Genomic DNA, 18,415 nt, shown 5'->3' on the forward strand with positions numbered 1-18,415 from the left:
ATCTATCTATCTATCTATCTATCTATCTATCTATTTATTTATCATCTATCTCATATCTCTCTATCTATCTATCTATCTATCTATCTATCTATCTATCTATCTATGTATCTATCTATCTATCTATTTATTTATCATCTATCTCATATCTATCTATCTATCTATCTATCTCCTATCTATCTATCTATCTATCTATCTATCTATCTATCTATCTATCTATCTATCTATCTATCTATCTATCTATCTATCTATCTATCTATCTAATGCATCTACACAATATATCAATCCACTATCTATCTACCTCATTTCTATATGTCTAAATAAACATTTTTTGGATGTAGTACTAGAAATACATTAGATGATATGTAGGAAGATGGTAAATAAAAGCTCAACTTTACTTCTTTGCTTTTATCTTTGGTAAAAAAGAAGCAGCATCTACAGTAACATAATAGATCTAAAGGAAATAGAGCAGTCTAAATGTGTATATCCTGAAGTGGATCTAACACAAAAATATATTGTATTCATTACTACGAGTGTCAGGTAAACTGCATATTCTGGGTTAAGATTCCTCATTTTGTCAAGGACCATTACAGTCCGTTTTCTGATTTGACAAAGGTTCTCGATAGTAAAATTTGATCATAGACTCAGTAATAAAAGACGTGACATCACAATGTCTCATAGGTTGTAACAGAAGGTACCAACAGAAATGATCTAATATATATTATGTAAACAGACCGTGTGACTGACAACCTGTGGCTATTCAGATCCTCCTGATATAGTGGAGTTTTCGACCTTGGCTCCTTAACTCTCCCTTGAGTTGATTTGATACAATTAGAAATTCACTATTGTTAGAGACAAATAAAAGCTAAGCTGTAAGCTGTCTACCCCCCACTGGTGAGGTCAGAGAGGTCTGCCCTATTAATATATATATCATCAGATACTTGCACTATTGATTTTCAGTTTACATCTTCTACCAATTTACTGCTTACATGATGAATGCATCCCAGTGCAAAAAAAATTCAATATTTCCAGTTGATCTCATGATGTTATTTTTGCAAGGTCTTAGAACAGAATGAAACTATTTGCCAACTTTGGACGATGCCCCATTAAATTACAAAGGTCCCCCAATATAAGAGAATCACAGGGTGTTCTATTCCTTGGACTTCCACCAGTCAACTATACTCTGGTGGGGAACCTGGCTGCAAGGCTTCGCTGTCTTTCCCAGTGACAGGGCCGGTTCCAGGTGAAATGGGGCCCTGGGGCGAAAAACAATAAGGGGGGCCCCCCACCCCCCCCCCCCACCCATGACACTTGATGACTTTTACAGAAGAAACTGTATATTGTGGGGCACGGTGTATGCTATATGTGTTTAACAAACATATTTCATATGAAAACTTACAATTACTTGGCTTGGCCCTTGGGGATCTCGGACGCCACTTCAACACTTTGGCTGGGGGGCTCGGCGGAGCTGATGTTGTGTTTTATCCTAATGAGAAAGATTTCATAATAAGGATTTGGAGAAGGGGCAGAGGGATAGCAGAGCAGGGAGAGGCTGGTGCTGCTACTAGGGGGTTCATACCATGGGGGAGTAATAAAGCCCAACATAATTCCCCCCCCCAGTAGAAATAATTCTCCTTATAATGTGACAGTGCAAAAAATACCCCCTTGTAATGCCCCCAGTTGAGCTAATGTCCCCATAGTGCTCCCATAATGTGCCAGTAAAAATACCCCTATATAGTGCCCCCAGTAACTGCCCCCATAGTGCTCCTCTCCCCCCTCCCTCCTAGTGCCCCCCATAATGTACCAGTATAAAATGCCCCATATATAGTGCCCCAGTAGATGCCCTTAGTGTCCCCCATAATTTGTAAGTATAAAATACCCCTTCTCAGTGCCCCCGTAGATGACCCCATAGTACTCCTCTCCCATCTTCCCCATAGTACACACCATAATGTGTTCCAGTATAAAATGCCCCTATACAGAGCCCCCATATAAAATAACCATTCTTTGTGGCCTCAGTAAATGCCCCTATAGTGCCCACCAATAATGTGCCAGTAAGAAGTGCCCCCAATCATGTGCCAGTAAGAAGTGCCCTCAATGTTCCGGTAATAAGTGCCCCCATAGATGTCCCCCAATAATGTACCAGTAAAATGTGCCCTCATAGATGCCCCCCAATCATGTGCCAGTAATAAGAGCCCCCCTATATCATGTGCCAGTAGCCAGAGCCCCCTATATCATGTGCCAGTAGCCATAGGGCCCCCCCCATCATGTGCCAGTAGCCATAGCCCCCTCCCCCATCATGTGCCAGTAGCCATAGGGCCCCCCATCATGTGCCAGTAGCCATAGGGCCCCCCCATCATGTGCCAGTAGCCAGGGCCCCCCTATCATGTTCCAGTAGCCAGAGCCCCCCCATCATGTGCCAGTAGCCATAGGGCCCCCCCATCATGTGCCAGTAGCCATAGGGGCCCCCCGAATCATGTCCCAGTAGCCAGAGCACCCCCCCAATCATGTCCCAGTAGCCATAGGCCCCCCCCATCAACATGTGCCAGTAGCCACCAGTATTGACAAAAAAAACACTTATACTTACCTCCATGTCAGCGATGCGATGCAGGCATCTTCCGGCCTGTGTCCCGCGCTGTACGGCTCAGGGCTCAGGCGGCGCGATGACATCATCGCGCCGCCTGCGCCGGCCTCTGATAGGCTGTCGGCCTAGTGCCTGCAGCCTATCAGAGGAAGGGGAAGGGACACACCTCTCCCTCCCCCGCCTCAGCACAGTAATCTGTATTGCTGTCCTGAGGATGGCGATACAGATGACTGGAGATGAGCGCTTCCACAATGGAAGCGCTCATCTCTGTTTGACACTGACTGACTGTCCTGCCTATGCCCAGTGACACAACAGGATCACCACTTATAGTCTGCAGTTAGAGTGCTCCAGCAGTGCCAGACCTCCCTGACTGCTTCCTTTAAGAAGTTGTGTGTCATTTTAGCAAGTGGCATTCATTATGTAGAGAAAGTTAATATAAGCCACTTACTAATGTATTGTTATTACCCATATTGCTGGTTTGATTCATTTTTCCATCCCATTATACACTACTCGTTTCCACTTGCTGAAGTGACACAACCCCTACAATCAGAGAGCTGTGCATGTGCGCACCTCTCTTTCTCAGTCCTCGACACTGATCTGTGTGATCAGTGCAGGCAGGAGAGAAGACTGAAAGATCATTCAAGGAAATACATGTAGGCTCTGACTTGTGCAGTTAAAGGATCTTTGATGATGTCACCAGTGGGAGGAGTCAGAGCAGTATGAAGATGACTATGCAGTGGATACTGTATTGTAGTGTACACTATAACTTTTGATGTTTATTGTGATGTTAATACTACTATCATGTGACCACAAGCTCCATTGCTTTTTGTTTCAATGGTCAAAAGTTGACGCACTAGGATTAGCCTAAACTTTTAAAGTTAGGGACATCGTCCCCTCCACTTAATTAAACTACTGTACCAGGAAAGTTTTAATTAGTAGAATTTTTTTTTTTTTCAATTTCCTGTTGTCCCATGAAAAATATTCTACAGTTTTCAAACCAGCACCTGAATCTCAATACTTTTCTAATTACATGTAAAATTTAGTATAGCCTCTGAGTTATTCAATAAAATTTTTTGCTTTTCTTATTTCTTTGCCTCCTGAGCTGTGATAGGGAGATAGCTGCAGCAGAAAGGACACCCCCCTGATTTTCAGCAGAAAGGACACTCTCCTTGAGCTGCCAACTTGAGATAGATCTAGCAGAGCAATTGGAGCAATGAATTGGGAGATCCATGTGAGGTACAGGGCTGGTTGTAACTTTGTTAGATAGAGATTCTCATGTACATACTAGATTATGTACTAGATGATGTCTGATTTCCATGTTTTACATTAATCATGGGATAACCCCTTTAATGTGTATCTGTCAGTAATGTCTAGGGTGTGATTTGTATCAGTTTATTATAGTATACAGTATAATATATAGTATATTCTATTGTGGGCATTTATTTTACTAAAATCAATTACTTTTTTTGTGTCTCTTTATATAATTTTTCAGCGACTTTTACCTTGAGTCAAAAATAGCTCTGACCAATCAGATTCAGCATAGGATGTGAAATGACATGCTTAGAAAGAGGGCTAAACAAGGGCAGAATGTGAGTGCACAGTTTCTCCATTCACAGCTATGGCTTGGCTGATTTCAGAAGTCCCATAGCAGTGAGTGGAGGGCTGGCTGCAGATGCTCGATGTCCTCTCCATTCACTGGTATAGGACTTAGCCAAATAGTAGCTTGGCTGTTTTGGAAGTACCACCGAATGGAGAGTATGCCGCATGTGTGGTATGCTCTTCATTCATGCTGGGGACCTGTTCCTGAAATAACAGTGGGACTCCACCCATAGGACATTTATGGCCTACATACTCTAACAACAGCCCCTGCCAGGTAGGCTCTCTGGACATACTGTTTGAGACTTAGATTAGACATATAAATTATTGAGGTTAGGAAGGATTCATTGTCATTTATATTAAATGATTTGTTTTTCCTTCTTCTGGATCCACACAGTATGAAGATACCATGATGACGTTGGTGGATTCATAACTGTGCTATGTAAGTTCTTAACACTGGTCCTTATTTCTTCTAGAGGCTTCATGGAGAGCTGCCTCTTAGCCTGGATGAACTGGAAAACGTTTTCGATACCCTGGATTCAGATGGGAATGGATATCTGACACTAGAAGAATTCACTACAGGATTTAGTGAGTGTTTTCTACAAGTCTTTGGATAGGTACAGCTGACAAACTACATTTAAAAGGACACTCCAGGCAAAACTGATACCCGGTGTCATAACGAGTGCAGACCCTGAGGGGACGGCAGGTGACTGTCCTCTGTGTTTCTTCAAACCCTTAACTCATACCCCTCCCTGGTGTTTGCAATCCTTTCTTTAACACTTTTACATATTGATTAGATCATCCGGCCTCCGATGAGACTCGCTGGATCTGCTGCGTGGATTCCTATGAGAGCTTCAGCATTAGTCTAATAGAAATAAATCGAGAAATCGCTTTCCAGTCCAAACAGCAGACACTGAGGGATCCAAAGTAACAGAGGCAGAAAATCCACATAGAAGCTTGTTAAAGGAGTTGTGCCGAGTTTATAAGTTAGCGCTCCCAAAGAGAATGCATAGAGAGGCAGGGCCCTCAGGGTCCCATTCCAACACTCAACCTGTTGGAATGGGACTCCTGTTCGTGGTATTGGTGTGGGCACCAGCATTTGGATCCTTGGGCTTGTAAACTTAGCACAACCCCTATGAGCAAACTATAATGTACTGTATAGTAGGGCACTTACAAATGGGGGGAAGAGCGAACTGTGCGTCCAGCCTGGTGGGCTTCTGACCACACTTTGACAGACTCCAGGGTCTCAGCTACAACTTCAGGCTTCTAGGAAGGACTGCACTGCACTACTTCTCTAGCCTCTGGCTAAGACCAAAACTCAGGCTCAACTCACCCACAACAGGCAAGACGCCATTCATCTTCCAAAGAGGGGAAAAGAATGGAATAGTTAGTTCCATCCTACCTATAGCTCACTGACAGACACACTGCACCTGCTGGTAAACCAGGCACAATGCATAAAATACATCAAATAACTGTTACATAGCAATACTATTAAGGCACAATATCAAAGGACCTGGAATCAGATATACAGATGACATTACTGGTTAGCCTATTAGATAGAGTAGCAGGTCGTAGGAATGGTAGTGCCCGCTCTGGGGTACTACATATGTAGCTCGCAACCTACTTTGGTGGAACAAGCAGAGTATTTCAGGGGATCTCCGGCTGCTGATTAGCCAGTTATGTTTCTCTGCCTGAAAGGGCAGGCTTGGTAGGGCATTGCTAGCGTTACTTTATCACAGCAGTATTGTTTGTCTTCTATTAAGTGTATCACTTTTTATTTGTTGGAGACTGAAGAGGTTTCTGACCATTTACAGAAAGGGCAGAGAAAGGCATCTCACCTGGCCAGTCTCTCTTGTGGTAAATTGGATATAAAAATGTCACATGTTAAAGGCATCTGCACATTACTGGCCACACTCACATAAAAATATTTCTTATATTATTTTTTACTCTGCATTTTATGGTTATAGTGTGTGGTTGTAGAAATAGCGCCTTCATTAATCTATGTGTAAAATGTTGACAGTTTTACGGGCATTTCTGGCTCCCAGACAAACAATAGCCTTCTACAAAATGTTTAAAAAAAACACCCAAAACATGACAAGCATACTTTGCAGGGGAGGACTGCGAATTCAAAGTGGCCCTGGAAAAAATACTAAAAGTGTCCCCGTTTTGCAGTTGAGTCCAATCTGATGGAAGGCAGGGCCACCAATACCATATTGTGGCACATTATACCACCCCAACAGAGCCAAATACCACAGTCCATCGAGAAATACTGCCGGCAGCACAAAATACATCCCCAAAAACTTCCACTGGGCAGCTGCGAAGAGGGCCTACGCAGCCCCCTAGGTATCGGCCCACCGGGAAGTTTCCCTGTAAGGTCTATGGCCAATTCACCCCTGATACTTTGGCACCACAAGTCACAGGACAAATGTACCGCTCCATTATCCAATAATGATTGTATTATTAATTAAAAGATTTTTTTTTGATACATACCGTATGCAGATTCCAGAGCCACACAATGTCCTGTTAAAACATTACTTTTATTGGATTCAGCATTAAAATCTCAGATAGGCCTCATGCACACGACCGTTGTGTGTTTTGTGGTCCGCAAATTGCGGATCCGCAAAACACGGATGACGTCCGTGTGCGTTCCGCGATTTTGCGGCCCTATTGAAGTGAATGGGTCCACATCCAAGCCGCAAAAACTGCGGCTCGGATGTGGACCAAAACAACGGTCGTGTGCATGAGGCCATACAGAGCAGATAACCTAGTGCTAATTTCCAGTGGTGCTTGAATCTGCATATATATGGGGTCATATAAAGTACACCTGACTTAGTTGCCCATAGCAACTAATCAGATTTCATCTTTAACTTTTGACAGCTCCCTTGGAAAATGAATGGAGTAATCTGATTGGTTGCTATGGGCAACTAAGCCAGTTCTACTTTACCCCATAGTTTTTACCTTACTCTGGGAGCTTCTCGCACGCTGGTGTATATCCTGAGGTGGTGAGCTTTCTTTTGATGTCTGATTTAGTTTTTAGGTTCACAATTTTGACATATAGATGCAAGCTTTAGAGGGAACTACTGTAAATGTATATAGGATGGTACAACTAATAAAGAGACACTTCCGTCAGAAAGGGGTATATTTTTTCAACTCAATATACGTAGAAAAGTATACATATTTGGTATCACCGCGTTCGTATCGACCGTCTCTATAAAAATATCACATGACCTAACCCCTCAGATGAACACCGTAAAAAAAAAAAAAAAAAAAACTGTGCTAAATAAACAATTTTTTGTCACCTTACATCACAAAAAGTGTAATAGCAAGCGATCAAAAAGTCATATGCACCCCAAAATAGATCCAATCAAACAGTCATCTCATCCGGCAAAATATGAGACCCTACCTAAGATAATCGCCCAAAAAAGAAAAAAACTATGGCTCTCAGAATATGGAGACACTAAAACATGATTTTTTTTTGTTTCAAAAATGATATTATTGTGTAAAACTTACATAAATAAAAAAAAGTATACATATTAGGTATCGCCGCGACCGTATCGACCGGCTCTATAAAAATATCACATGACCTAACCCCTCAGATGAACACCGTAAATTTTTTTTAATAAAAACTGTGCTAAATAAACCATTTTTTGTCACCTTACATCACAAAAAGTGTAATAGCAAGCGATCAAAACGTCACATGCACCCCAAAATAGTGGCAAAATGTCACATGCATCCCGAAAAAATCATACCCTACCCAAGGTAATCGCCCAAAAACTGAAAAAATTATTGCTCTCAGACTATGGAAACACTAAAACATGATTTTTTTTGCTTCAAAAAAGAAATCATTGTGTAAAACTTACATAAATAAAAAAAAAGTATACATATTAGGTATCGCCGCATCCGTGACAACCTGGTCTATAAAAATATCACATGATCTAACCTGTCAGATGAATGTTGTAAATAACAAAAAATAAAAACTGTGCCAAAACAGCTATTTCTTGTTATCTTGCCTCACAAAAAGTGTAATATACAGCAACCAAAAATCATATGTACTCTATACTAGTACCAACAATACTGCCACCCTATCCCGTAGTTTCTAAAATGGGGCCACTTTTTTGGAGTTTCTACTCTAGGGGTGCATCAGGGGGGCTTCAAATGGGACATGGTGTCAAAAAAAACAGTCCAGCAAAATCTGCCTTCCAAGAACCGTATGGCATTCCTTTCCTTCTGCGCCCTTCCGTGTGCCCGTACAGCTGTTTACGACCACATATGGGGTGTTTCTGTAAACGACAGAATCAGGGCCATAAATATTGAGTTTTGTTTGGCTGTTAACCCTTGCTTTGTTACTGGGAAAAATGGATTAAAATGGAAAATTTGCCCAAAAATTTTAATTCTGAAATTTCATCTCCATTTGCCAATAACTCTTGCGGAACACCTAAAGGGTTAATGACGTTTGTAAAATCAGTTTTGAATACCTTGAGGGGTGTAGTTTCTTAGATGGGGCCACTTTTATGGAGTTTCTACTCTAGGGTTGCATCAGGGAGGCTTCAAATGGGACATGGTGTAAAAAAAAAAAGTCCAGCAAAATCTGCCTTCCAAAAACAGTATGGCATTTCTTTCCTTCTGCGCCCTGCCGTGTGCCCATACAGTAGTTTACGACCATATATGGGGTGTTTTTGTAAACTACAGAATCAGGGCCATAAATATTGAGTTTTGTTTGGCTGTTAACCCTTGTTTTGTAACTGGAAAAAAATAATTAAAATGGAAAATCTGCCAAAAAAGGGAAATTTTGAAATTGTATCTCTATTTTCCATTAACTCTTGTGGAACACCTAAAGGGTTAACAAAGTTTGTAAAATCAGTTTTGAATACCTTGAGGGGTGTAGTTTATAGAATGGGGTCATTTTTGGGTGGTTTCTATTATGTAAGCCTCGCAAAGTGACTTCAGACCTGAGCTGGTCCCTAAAAATTGGGTTTTTGAAAATTTCTGAAAAATTTCAAGATTTGCTTCTAAACTTCTAAGCCTTGTAATATCCCCAAAAATTAAAATATCATTCCCACAATGATCCAAACATGAAGTAGACATATGGGGAATGTAAAGTAATAACTATTTTTGGAGGTATTACTATGTATTATAGAAGTAGAGAAATTGAAACTTGGAAATTTGCAATGTTTTAATTTTTTTTGGTAAATTTGGTATTTTTTTATAAATAAAAATGAATTTTTTTTACTTCATTTTACCAATGTCATGAAGTACAATATGTGACGAAAAAACAATCTCAGAATGGCCTGGATAAGTCAAAGCGTTTTAAAGTTATCAGCACTTAAAGTGACACTGGTCAGATTTGCAAAAAATGGCCAAGTCCAGAAGGTGAAATAGGCCCGAGTCCTTAAGGGGTTAAAGCTTGTTTTAACAATAACAAATGCAGCAAAGTCTGCAATATTAAGTACTTTGCCCAAAAAGGGTGTTTTTTAATAACCGAATTTGACAGCAGTATATAACGCTTTAATTTCACACTGACAGATGCAGACAAAGCCACAAATTAAGTATTTTGCCCAAAATGGGTGTTTTTTTTGTTTCTCTCACAGCTGTACTAAACTAATAATGGGTTACCTATGTCTATAGGAGTTTTATCTCTCTGTGCTGACTGCTACAGAAGTACAATACTTTCTATTTAATTTTCAATGCTAATGTACCACCAAAATGAAAAATAAAAACAGCCAAAAGTTCTTAAAAGAATGCTTTCTATGAATATTAAGTTTAATAAAAATACATCCTGCTGATGGAAGTATGCTTTTAAAGTTAGCTGTACAAATTCGTATGCAGTGAGTTCCCTCTAGTGGTGGTTGCATGTAGCCAGGATGACAGTATCATGGTGAACAGGGAACCAATCTGTTGCTGGACCCCTATAACTATGGTCCCTTCCGGCATGGTAGATATACCACTGTATTTGTCATAGTACAGGACATATCAGACACCATCTCTATTACCCATTTACATTGCACTAATTATTAGCTCTAATCAAAGCTTAACTTTTTCAAATATTTTAGGTCACTTTTTACATGGAGAAGAAACGCAGATGAAGGACATGTCACATGAGGAACTTGTGGCACAACTTGAGTTTGAAAATATGTATCAAACAAAATGGGAAGAAAGCACTCGAGATGTCCAAGAGGAAGATGTCAACACCCAGTTCTACAACTTGATAGATTCTGTGGGGGCAAACAGATTTTTAGAGGAGTGAGTATAGTACATCATTGCTTCTTCAATTTTCAAAGTGGTTTGTAAAATCTTATGGCCCAATGGACTTGTTCTTATGGTTGATGGGTGAACATCAGTTGAACAATCATCTGGTGAATACACATTTTAGTCCTTATTGGCCATTTCAGTCATTGAAACTGCCCGTACATGTTCAATGAAATCAGGTGATGGTTGAAAGATCTTTTTAGGAACATTCTTTGAATGAAAGATCTTTCATCCAACTATCAGACAAAAACTTCAAATATAGCCAACTTTTTTTCAAACAATGATGGTCTGACATCAGTCGGTTAAAATTATTGATTTATCATCAATTTGACCTGATGAACATTGGCTTTGTTTGAAATCATCAATTTTTATCTGTTTTTACACTAATGTGTATGGCCTCCTTAGGACTGTGCTGACACCTTTAATAGAAGACAGCTCAGGGTAAGTGAATAGAGTGAGTGGGTACAGTTAGTGATGTCACTTACTAATGTCTGCACACCAACCTCACTGTGAGTGAGCTGGATGGGAAGCCACAGTGGAATGGAGACTAGGTGAGTATTTGTGGATTGAAGTTAACATTGTATAGTTATCAGAATGACTTCTAATGAGGAAGCGAGTCATTGATTTAAAGGGATGTTCCACCTAGAGATGAGAGAATTTCATATTTAGAAATTTGTTCACTAGTAAAAGGTGAATTGCGTTATGGATTCTGTTACCACGGACTATAACGCAATTCTATGACGGAATGCATAACGAAACGCCTTTAGAGGCATTCCGTTATTCATTCTGTCATAATAAAAGTCTATGGCCAGCATAACGGATCCGTCCGGTTTACATTATGCAGGGGAGTCCTCTTCTGCATAATGGAAACGGGACGGATCCGTTTTGCAGCCCATAGACTTCTATTAGGCCTTTAGAGGCATTCTGTTATGCATTCCGTCATAGAATTGCATTATGGTCCGTGGTAACGGAATCCATAACGCAATTCATCTATTACCAGTAAACGAAGCGTGAAAGAATTTCATAACATGAAATTCGCTCATCTCTAGTTCCACCTTTGTAATCTTTTTTTTGTTTATCGGTCAGTGTTATTTAACAGTTATCATTTAGTTTTCCAGAATGTAAAATAAGGAGGCTTTGCAAAGAGCCTTAAAATATACTGTTGTCTGCAGGATCTATGGAAAGCTGTAGTAGGTTGCCATAGTAATAGACAACAAACTCTGTGTAGTCTGATCTCTTGGTTATATTGCTAACAATGTATCCCTTACTTCTTGCTAATCTCCTTAATATAAGTTTAATGAGAAGTAGGGGACATATAATAGGATGTTTAACTTGGGTTTGTTTATAGTCTGTTACCATGGAAATGCATAGGTCCGCAAAGGAGCTGTAAACACTAAATAGTTGGAGATTTATACAGGGAGTGCAGAATTATTAGGCAAGTTGTATTTTTGAGGATTAATTTTATTATTGAACAACAACCATGTTCTCAATGAACCCAAAAAACTCATTAATATCAAAGCTGAATATTTTTGGAAGAAGTTTTTAGTTTGTTTTTAGTTTTAACTATTTTAGGGGGATATCTGTGTGTGCAGGTGACTATTACTGTGCATAATTATTAGGCAACTTAACAAAAAACAAATATATACCCATTTCAATTATTTATTTTTACCAGTGAAACCAATATAACATCTCAACATTCACAAATATACATTTCTGAAATTCAAAAACAAAACAAAAACAAATCAGTGACCAATATAGCCACCTTTCTTTGCAAGGACACTCAAAAGCCTGCCATCCATGGATTCTGTCAGTGTTTTGATCTGTTCACCATCAACATTGCGTGCAGCAGCAACCACAGCCTCCCAGACACTGTTCAGAGAGGTGTACTGTTTTCCCTCCTTGTAAATCTCACATTTGATGATAGACCACAGGTTCTCAATGGGGTTCAGATCAGGTGAACAAGGAGGCCATGTCATTAGATTTTCTTCTTTTATACCCTTTCTTGCCAGCCACGCTGTGGAGTACTTGGACGTGTGTGATGGAGCATTGTCCTGCATGAAAATCATGTTTTTCTTGAAGGATGCAGACTTCTTCCTGTACCACTGCTTGAAGAAGGTGTCTTCCAGAAACTGGCAGCAGGACTGGGAGTTGAGCTTGACTCCATCCTCAACCCGAAAAGGCCTCACAAGCTCATCTTTGATGATACCAGCCCAAACCAGTACTCCACCTCCACCTTGCTGGCGTCTGAGTCGGACTGGAGCTCTCTGCCCTTTACCAATCCAGCCACGGGCCCATCCATCTGGCCCATCAAGACTCACTCTCATTTCATCAGTCCATAAAACCTTAGAAAAATCAGTCTTGAGATATTTCTTGGCCCATTCTTGACGTTTCAGCTTGAGTGTCTTGTTCAGTGGTGGTCGTCTTTCAGCCTTTCTTACCTTTGTCATGTCTCTGAGTATTGCACACCTTGTGCTTTTGGGCACTCCAGTGATGTTGCAGCTCTGAAATATGGCCAAACTGGTGCCAAGTGGCATCTTGGCAGCTGCACGCTTGACTTTTCTCAGTTCATGGGCCGTTATTTTGCGCCTTGGTTTTTCCACACGCTTCTTGCGACCCTGTTGACTATTTTGAATGAAACGCTTGATTGTTCGATGATCACGCTTCAGAAGCTTTGCAATTTTAAGAGTGCTGCATCCCTCTGCAAGATATCTCACTATTTTTGACTTTTCTGAGCCTGTCAAGTCCTTCTTTTGACCCATTTTGCCAAAGGAAAGGAAGTTGCCTAATAATTATGCACACCTAATATAGGGTGTTGATGTCATTAGACCACACCCCTTCTCATTACAGAGATGCACATCACCTAATATGCTTAATTGGTAGTAGGCTTTCGAGCCTATACAGCTTGGAATAAGACAACATGCATAAAGAGGATGATGTGGTCAAAATACTCATTTGCCTAATAATTCTGCACGCAGTGTAATTTTGACTGTTTGCAAAGTTGAAAAAAAACACCAAAACATATGCTTCAAGGGTATCAGTTCAGCCCATCAAGGTAAAACTCTCAATTTAGAAATCATATAGGGGAGAAGAGGGGGAAATTGGAAAGAAATAAAATGTAACTTTTATTAGATATGTATTAAAATGTCTGTGGTGCAGATCAGAGCTGATTCCAATGTGTAGATGCCAGTGAGATTGAAGATTAAGTGTGCTCCATGTAAGCAGGACCACTACAGAGGACATTTCTATTAGTGTCCTGTTACTCCCTACAGACTAATACTCATTTATTGCTAAGTACTATGCTGGGCAATGCTTAGTTACTTTATTTTTCAATTTAGATACAATTGAATGGTAGAATTTTTTTTTAGAAATTGAACCTTCCCTATAATGGGGTTCTCCCTTGATTAATGTAACAAATGAAAATCCGATATCATGTAGAACATGATGATCTCTTTCCAACAAACTTAGAACCTGCCCTGTACCTCACATGGATCCAGAGATCTCCTCATTCATTGCTCCAATTGCTCTTCTATATTTATTTCAAGCTGGCAGCTTAGGAGGCGTGCACTTTCTTAGGGGGCATGTCCTTTCTGCTGCAGCTGGTAGCAGTTGAAGGATGGAACTGATCATGTGTTTCCATCTCAGGAAGCAGGACAGAGAAATTAGAAAAAGAGCAAACAGCAGGTGGCGCTACACAGATAGATTTTATTGAATAACTCAATGGCTAAACTAAATTTTTAATTACATACAATTACAAAAGTCAGATCCAGGGGCTGGTTTGAAAACTGTAGAATATTTTTTGTAGGACAACCCCTTTAAGTCATAAACTGACCATTTCCCGGTCTCAGTTCAATTGGTGGCTGCCTGAAAGTACTTTATTTTGTAATCATGACATAATTAAACTGTGGGTAACAATTATAGTCGGTCTGACCCTAATTAAATATGAAACTTTTCAGTTTGTTACAATGCTGGATAATTTGTGAGCCAGCAATTACACAAACCCTCATAACGACCCAACGGCAAGCAGGGAATAGACCAGGCATTTTTTGACCATTTGAAAGAACACATTATTGCTTTCACAATCATTACATAAAATTATTTCCATAGCAAATGCGTAATTTACTTTATTTAGCACAAGGGTCAGGAAGTGTTTTCTTGTTCTACATAATACAAGTAATTTTACAGGAGTAGCCTGTTATACGGGCCTGTTGTGTAGAAAGTATGAGATGTGCAATTATAGGAACAAAGTCACTTAGGCAGTAGGAGATGAATGTAAAATGGAAATGGAACCTATATTGTGAGCAAAGTTTTCCCATTCCAATGCAACTTCATGATGTATAATGTACTTATATGTTGCCTAGAAGCACTGGGGTTCTGGTTTCAAATCTGACCATGATCCACATCTGTAGGAGTTTGTATGCTGTCCCTATGTTTGTGTGGGTTTCCCCCCACCAGTTACTAGGAAGTAAATTGCCTTTCTATGAAATTGACCCTAGTAGGTGTTTGGGATGGGCAGCTACTGATTCCACAATCATCCCTGCCCTTTGAACCTCTCATGTGAGATAAGCATATTACAAGTGTTTGTCATTTTAATACTAATGTTTTGACATTGATTGAACCTCTTCCTGTTCTGTGACGTATTATTATTAGTGTTGATCAAGCACCAAAGTGCTCGGGTGCTCGAGTAGAACACTTTGGGATGCTCGGGTGCTCTACAGAGCACCCGAGCACAATGGAAGTCAATAGGAGAACCAGAGCATTAAACCAAGCACCCCCTGTTCTGAAGAGGGGAGGCTGTCTGGTTCACAGGAAAAGGTCAGAAATTTATGAAAACACCACTGAAATGGTTCGGGAACAGCATGTGGAGGATGTCTGGATGCATCTTGGACTCCCAGGTCGCTGCTGGGAACGATATTGTCCAAGTAGTACGCCACTTTTACAGACTGACAATAATACGCACCAAACCGAAGATAAAATCGATTTTAGAGGAAAAATTGTTAGGAAACATTCTTTCCTGTATATTTACTTGTATATAAAGTGCAAGTGCTGCCAAAAATTACAAGGAAGAGGCACTCCGATACAACCTGTATATCACATAATGGAGGACCTCATTCACATTGTGGTACAATTGTTCAGGTAGTGGGACTCCTACACTGATAAAGCCTATGCATGTGAAAGGGCTGCCAAAAATTACAAGTAACCGGCACTCCAATACACCCTTTATTACACATAAAGGAGGGCATCATACACACGCTTGTGACCCTCTTAAACATTAGGGGTGAGGGTCTGCTGCTGAGCTGACCCTCTAAAACATTAGGAGCGAGGGCAGACTAATAAGCATGTTAATATGATGGAGGAGGAGGACGAGAAAAGGAAGATTGAACCATATACCCTTTTTTGTGGTGGAAGGGGTGCATGGGAATACAGTGTATTCAATACACCATAAAAGCCACATTTAAAGTGCCTTTATAATCAGCCGCTTTCCTCTGGTGGAGTAGAGAAATCAGGGGCAATTCAGGCCTTGTTCATTTTGATAAGAGTCGACCTGTCAGCATTTTGAGTTGACAGGCGGATGCTCTGACAAAATGCTGGCAGCAGGGCAGGCCAGCACCTCCATGTCATAGAGCGCCAGTTCGTGCCACGTGTCTAGCTTAAACACCCAATAGTAAAGCACAGAGGGATCACTGAGGATGCTGACACGGTCTGCTACGTACTCCTTCACCATCTTCCAAAACTTTTCCCTCCTTGTGACACTAGGCCGCGCATCAGGGTGAGGGTGCTGTCAGCGTGTCGTGAAACTGTCCCAGGACTTGTAGAGTGTTGCCCTGCCTCTGTTGGAACTGCTGTGTGTTCCCCTCATCTCCCCTCCTCAGTTCCCCAAGGAACTACGTACTCTGCCGCCAGCGTTGTCAGCTGGAAATTTTTGGAGCAATTTTTCCACAAGGACCTTCTGGTATTGCACCATTTTGCTAGTCCTCTCCACCACAGGAATGAGAGTTGAGTTCTCTTTGTAGCGGGGGTCGAGAATGGTAAACAACCAGTAATCGGTGTTGGCCAAAATGCTTATAACGCGAGGGTCACGGGAAAGGCAGCATAACATAAAGTCAGCCATGTGTGCCAGAGTCCCAACAGACAAGATTTCAGGATGACTCTTAATCTCCTCATGCTCTTCGGCCTATCCACGCTGAACAGATGGAATAAACCTGCTATGGGTACTACCCTCTGTAGCAGAGGCAACCGTCTCCTGCTCCTCCTCCTCCTCATCATCCAATTCGCGCTGAGAAGATGAACTGAGGGTGGTCTCGCTATCACCCTATGTACTGTCTTCCCCCATTTCCACCTCTTCCACATGCAAAGCGTCGGCCTTCATTGTGAGCAGCGAGCGTTTCAGTAGACACAGAAGTGGGATGGTTACGCTGATAATAGCGGCATCGCCGCTCACCATCTGTGTTCATTCCTCAAAGTTGCATAAAACCTCACAGAGGCCAAACATCCATGCCCACTCGTCGCTTGTGAAGAGCGGAAGCTGACTGGAAAGGTGACGACCATGTTGCTGCTGGTATTCCACTACTGCCCTCTGCTGCTCACAAAGCCTGGCCAACATGTAGAACGTGGAGTTCCAGGGCGTGCTCACGTCACACAACAGTTGGTGAGCTGGCAATTGCTTGCAAGCACTGCTGCAGCTTTGCCAGAGCGGTGCCAGCTGTAGATGACTTTCGGAAATGGGCACACATGCGGCGCACCTTCACCAGTAGCTCAGGCAAATTGGGGTAGGTTTTGAGAAACCGCTGAACCACTAAGTTGAACACGTGGGCTAGGCATGGGATGTGTGTGAGCTTGCTAAGCTCCTAAGCCACCACCAAGTTACGGCCATTATCAGACACAACCATGCCTGGCTGTAGGTTGAGTGGCGAGAGCCACAGCTCAGTCTGGTGCCTTATACCCTGTCACAGCTTTACGGCGGTGTACTGTTTGTCACCTAAGCAAATTAGTTTCAGCACGGCCTGTTGCAGCTTCCCCACTGCAGTGCTACACTGATTCCAGCTACTGACTGATGGCTGATTGGTTGTCACGGCTGAGGATGGGGGAAATCCTCAGCCGTGCGATGCCGGATGATGTAATGGCTGCTCGGCCAGGATAACAGGATTAGGGAGCAGGTCACCTCCTACAGCATCCCTAACCTGACCCTAACTCCTATCTGCATGGGCCGACCTTAAAGGTAGGAGGACCCATGCGCAGGAACCTAGGAGCCCTGACTTACCCTCCGTCCGGTCCCTGGGCTAAGGAGCAGGGTAAGACAACCCACTCCTCCTAGGCACGGAGGAGCAGGAGTCTCAATGGCCAAGCTGCTGGAAAAGGGGGAACATAAACAGCTCTATGGATATGGCAGGTGAACAAGGAGTTCCACCTACCTGCCACAGCCTTGCTGACTGGATCCCTGTGCTGGCAGGGTGCAGATCACAACGCATCCCCACACAGGGACCCAGATCCATAGCTGCACAAAATCACAAGGAAACATCAAATAGACATCACACATAACTAGACATAAACTTAAATGTGACATTATGGTTATGACCACAGGGGTGGCTCTCACTGGCAGGTATAAAACACAGGAGGCTGCTACAGCTAAGCATGGCTGAAGCAACCTGCAGCCCTGGGAAAACAGTGAGGCTATATAGGCCAAGAAGCCACACCCCACAGTCGGACACAGCCAGTGAAACACAAACACACTGGGAAGGGAGTTAACCCTTCCAGCACCAAAGAAGGGAAACACACACTTAAAAGGAGAAGTGTCCAAACAACACACACACTGTGGCTGTTGCCGCAGGCAACGACATGGGTGGCACTCATGTCCGGGGAGTCAGCCCGAAGGCCGGGACACTGCCACCACATGTACACACAACGACCAAACGTTGCCACGGGCAACCACAGTGAGGAGAAGATGTAAGTGCACACCACACAAAACACAGAGTGTATACAGACATACATACACACACA

The 18,415-nt window shown here is 42.0% G+C and overlaps 1 protein-coding gene across 3 annotated transcripts in view; it reads left to right on the forward strand.

Moving 5' to 3' along the window:
* Positions 1 to 18,415, forward strand: part of CRACR2A (calcium release activated channel regulator 2A) — a 185,065-nt gene that overhangs the window by 73,023 nt on the left and 93,627 nt on the right. For all 3 annotated transcript variants that reach the window (XM_040439253.1, XM_040439260.1, XM_040439267.1), the window contains exons 3-4: positions 4,651 to 4,762; positions 10,225 to 10,414. In XM_040439253.1, coding sequence (XP_040295187.1) covers positions 4,651 to 4,762; positions 10,225 to 10,414 — 302 coding nt within the window. The remainder of the gene's footprint in view (positions 1 to 4,650; positions 4,763 to 10,224; positions 10,415 to 18,415) is intronic.

The sequence above is a fragment of the Bufo bufo genome, chromosome 1, assembly GCF_905171765.1.
Source record: "Bufo bufo chromosome 1, aBufBuf1.1, whole genome shotgun sequence".
Taxonomy (NCBI): Eukaryota; Metazoa; Chordata; class Amphibia; order Anura; family Bufonidae; genus Bufo; species Bufo bufo.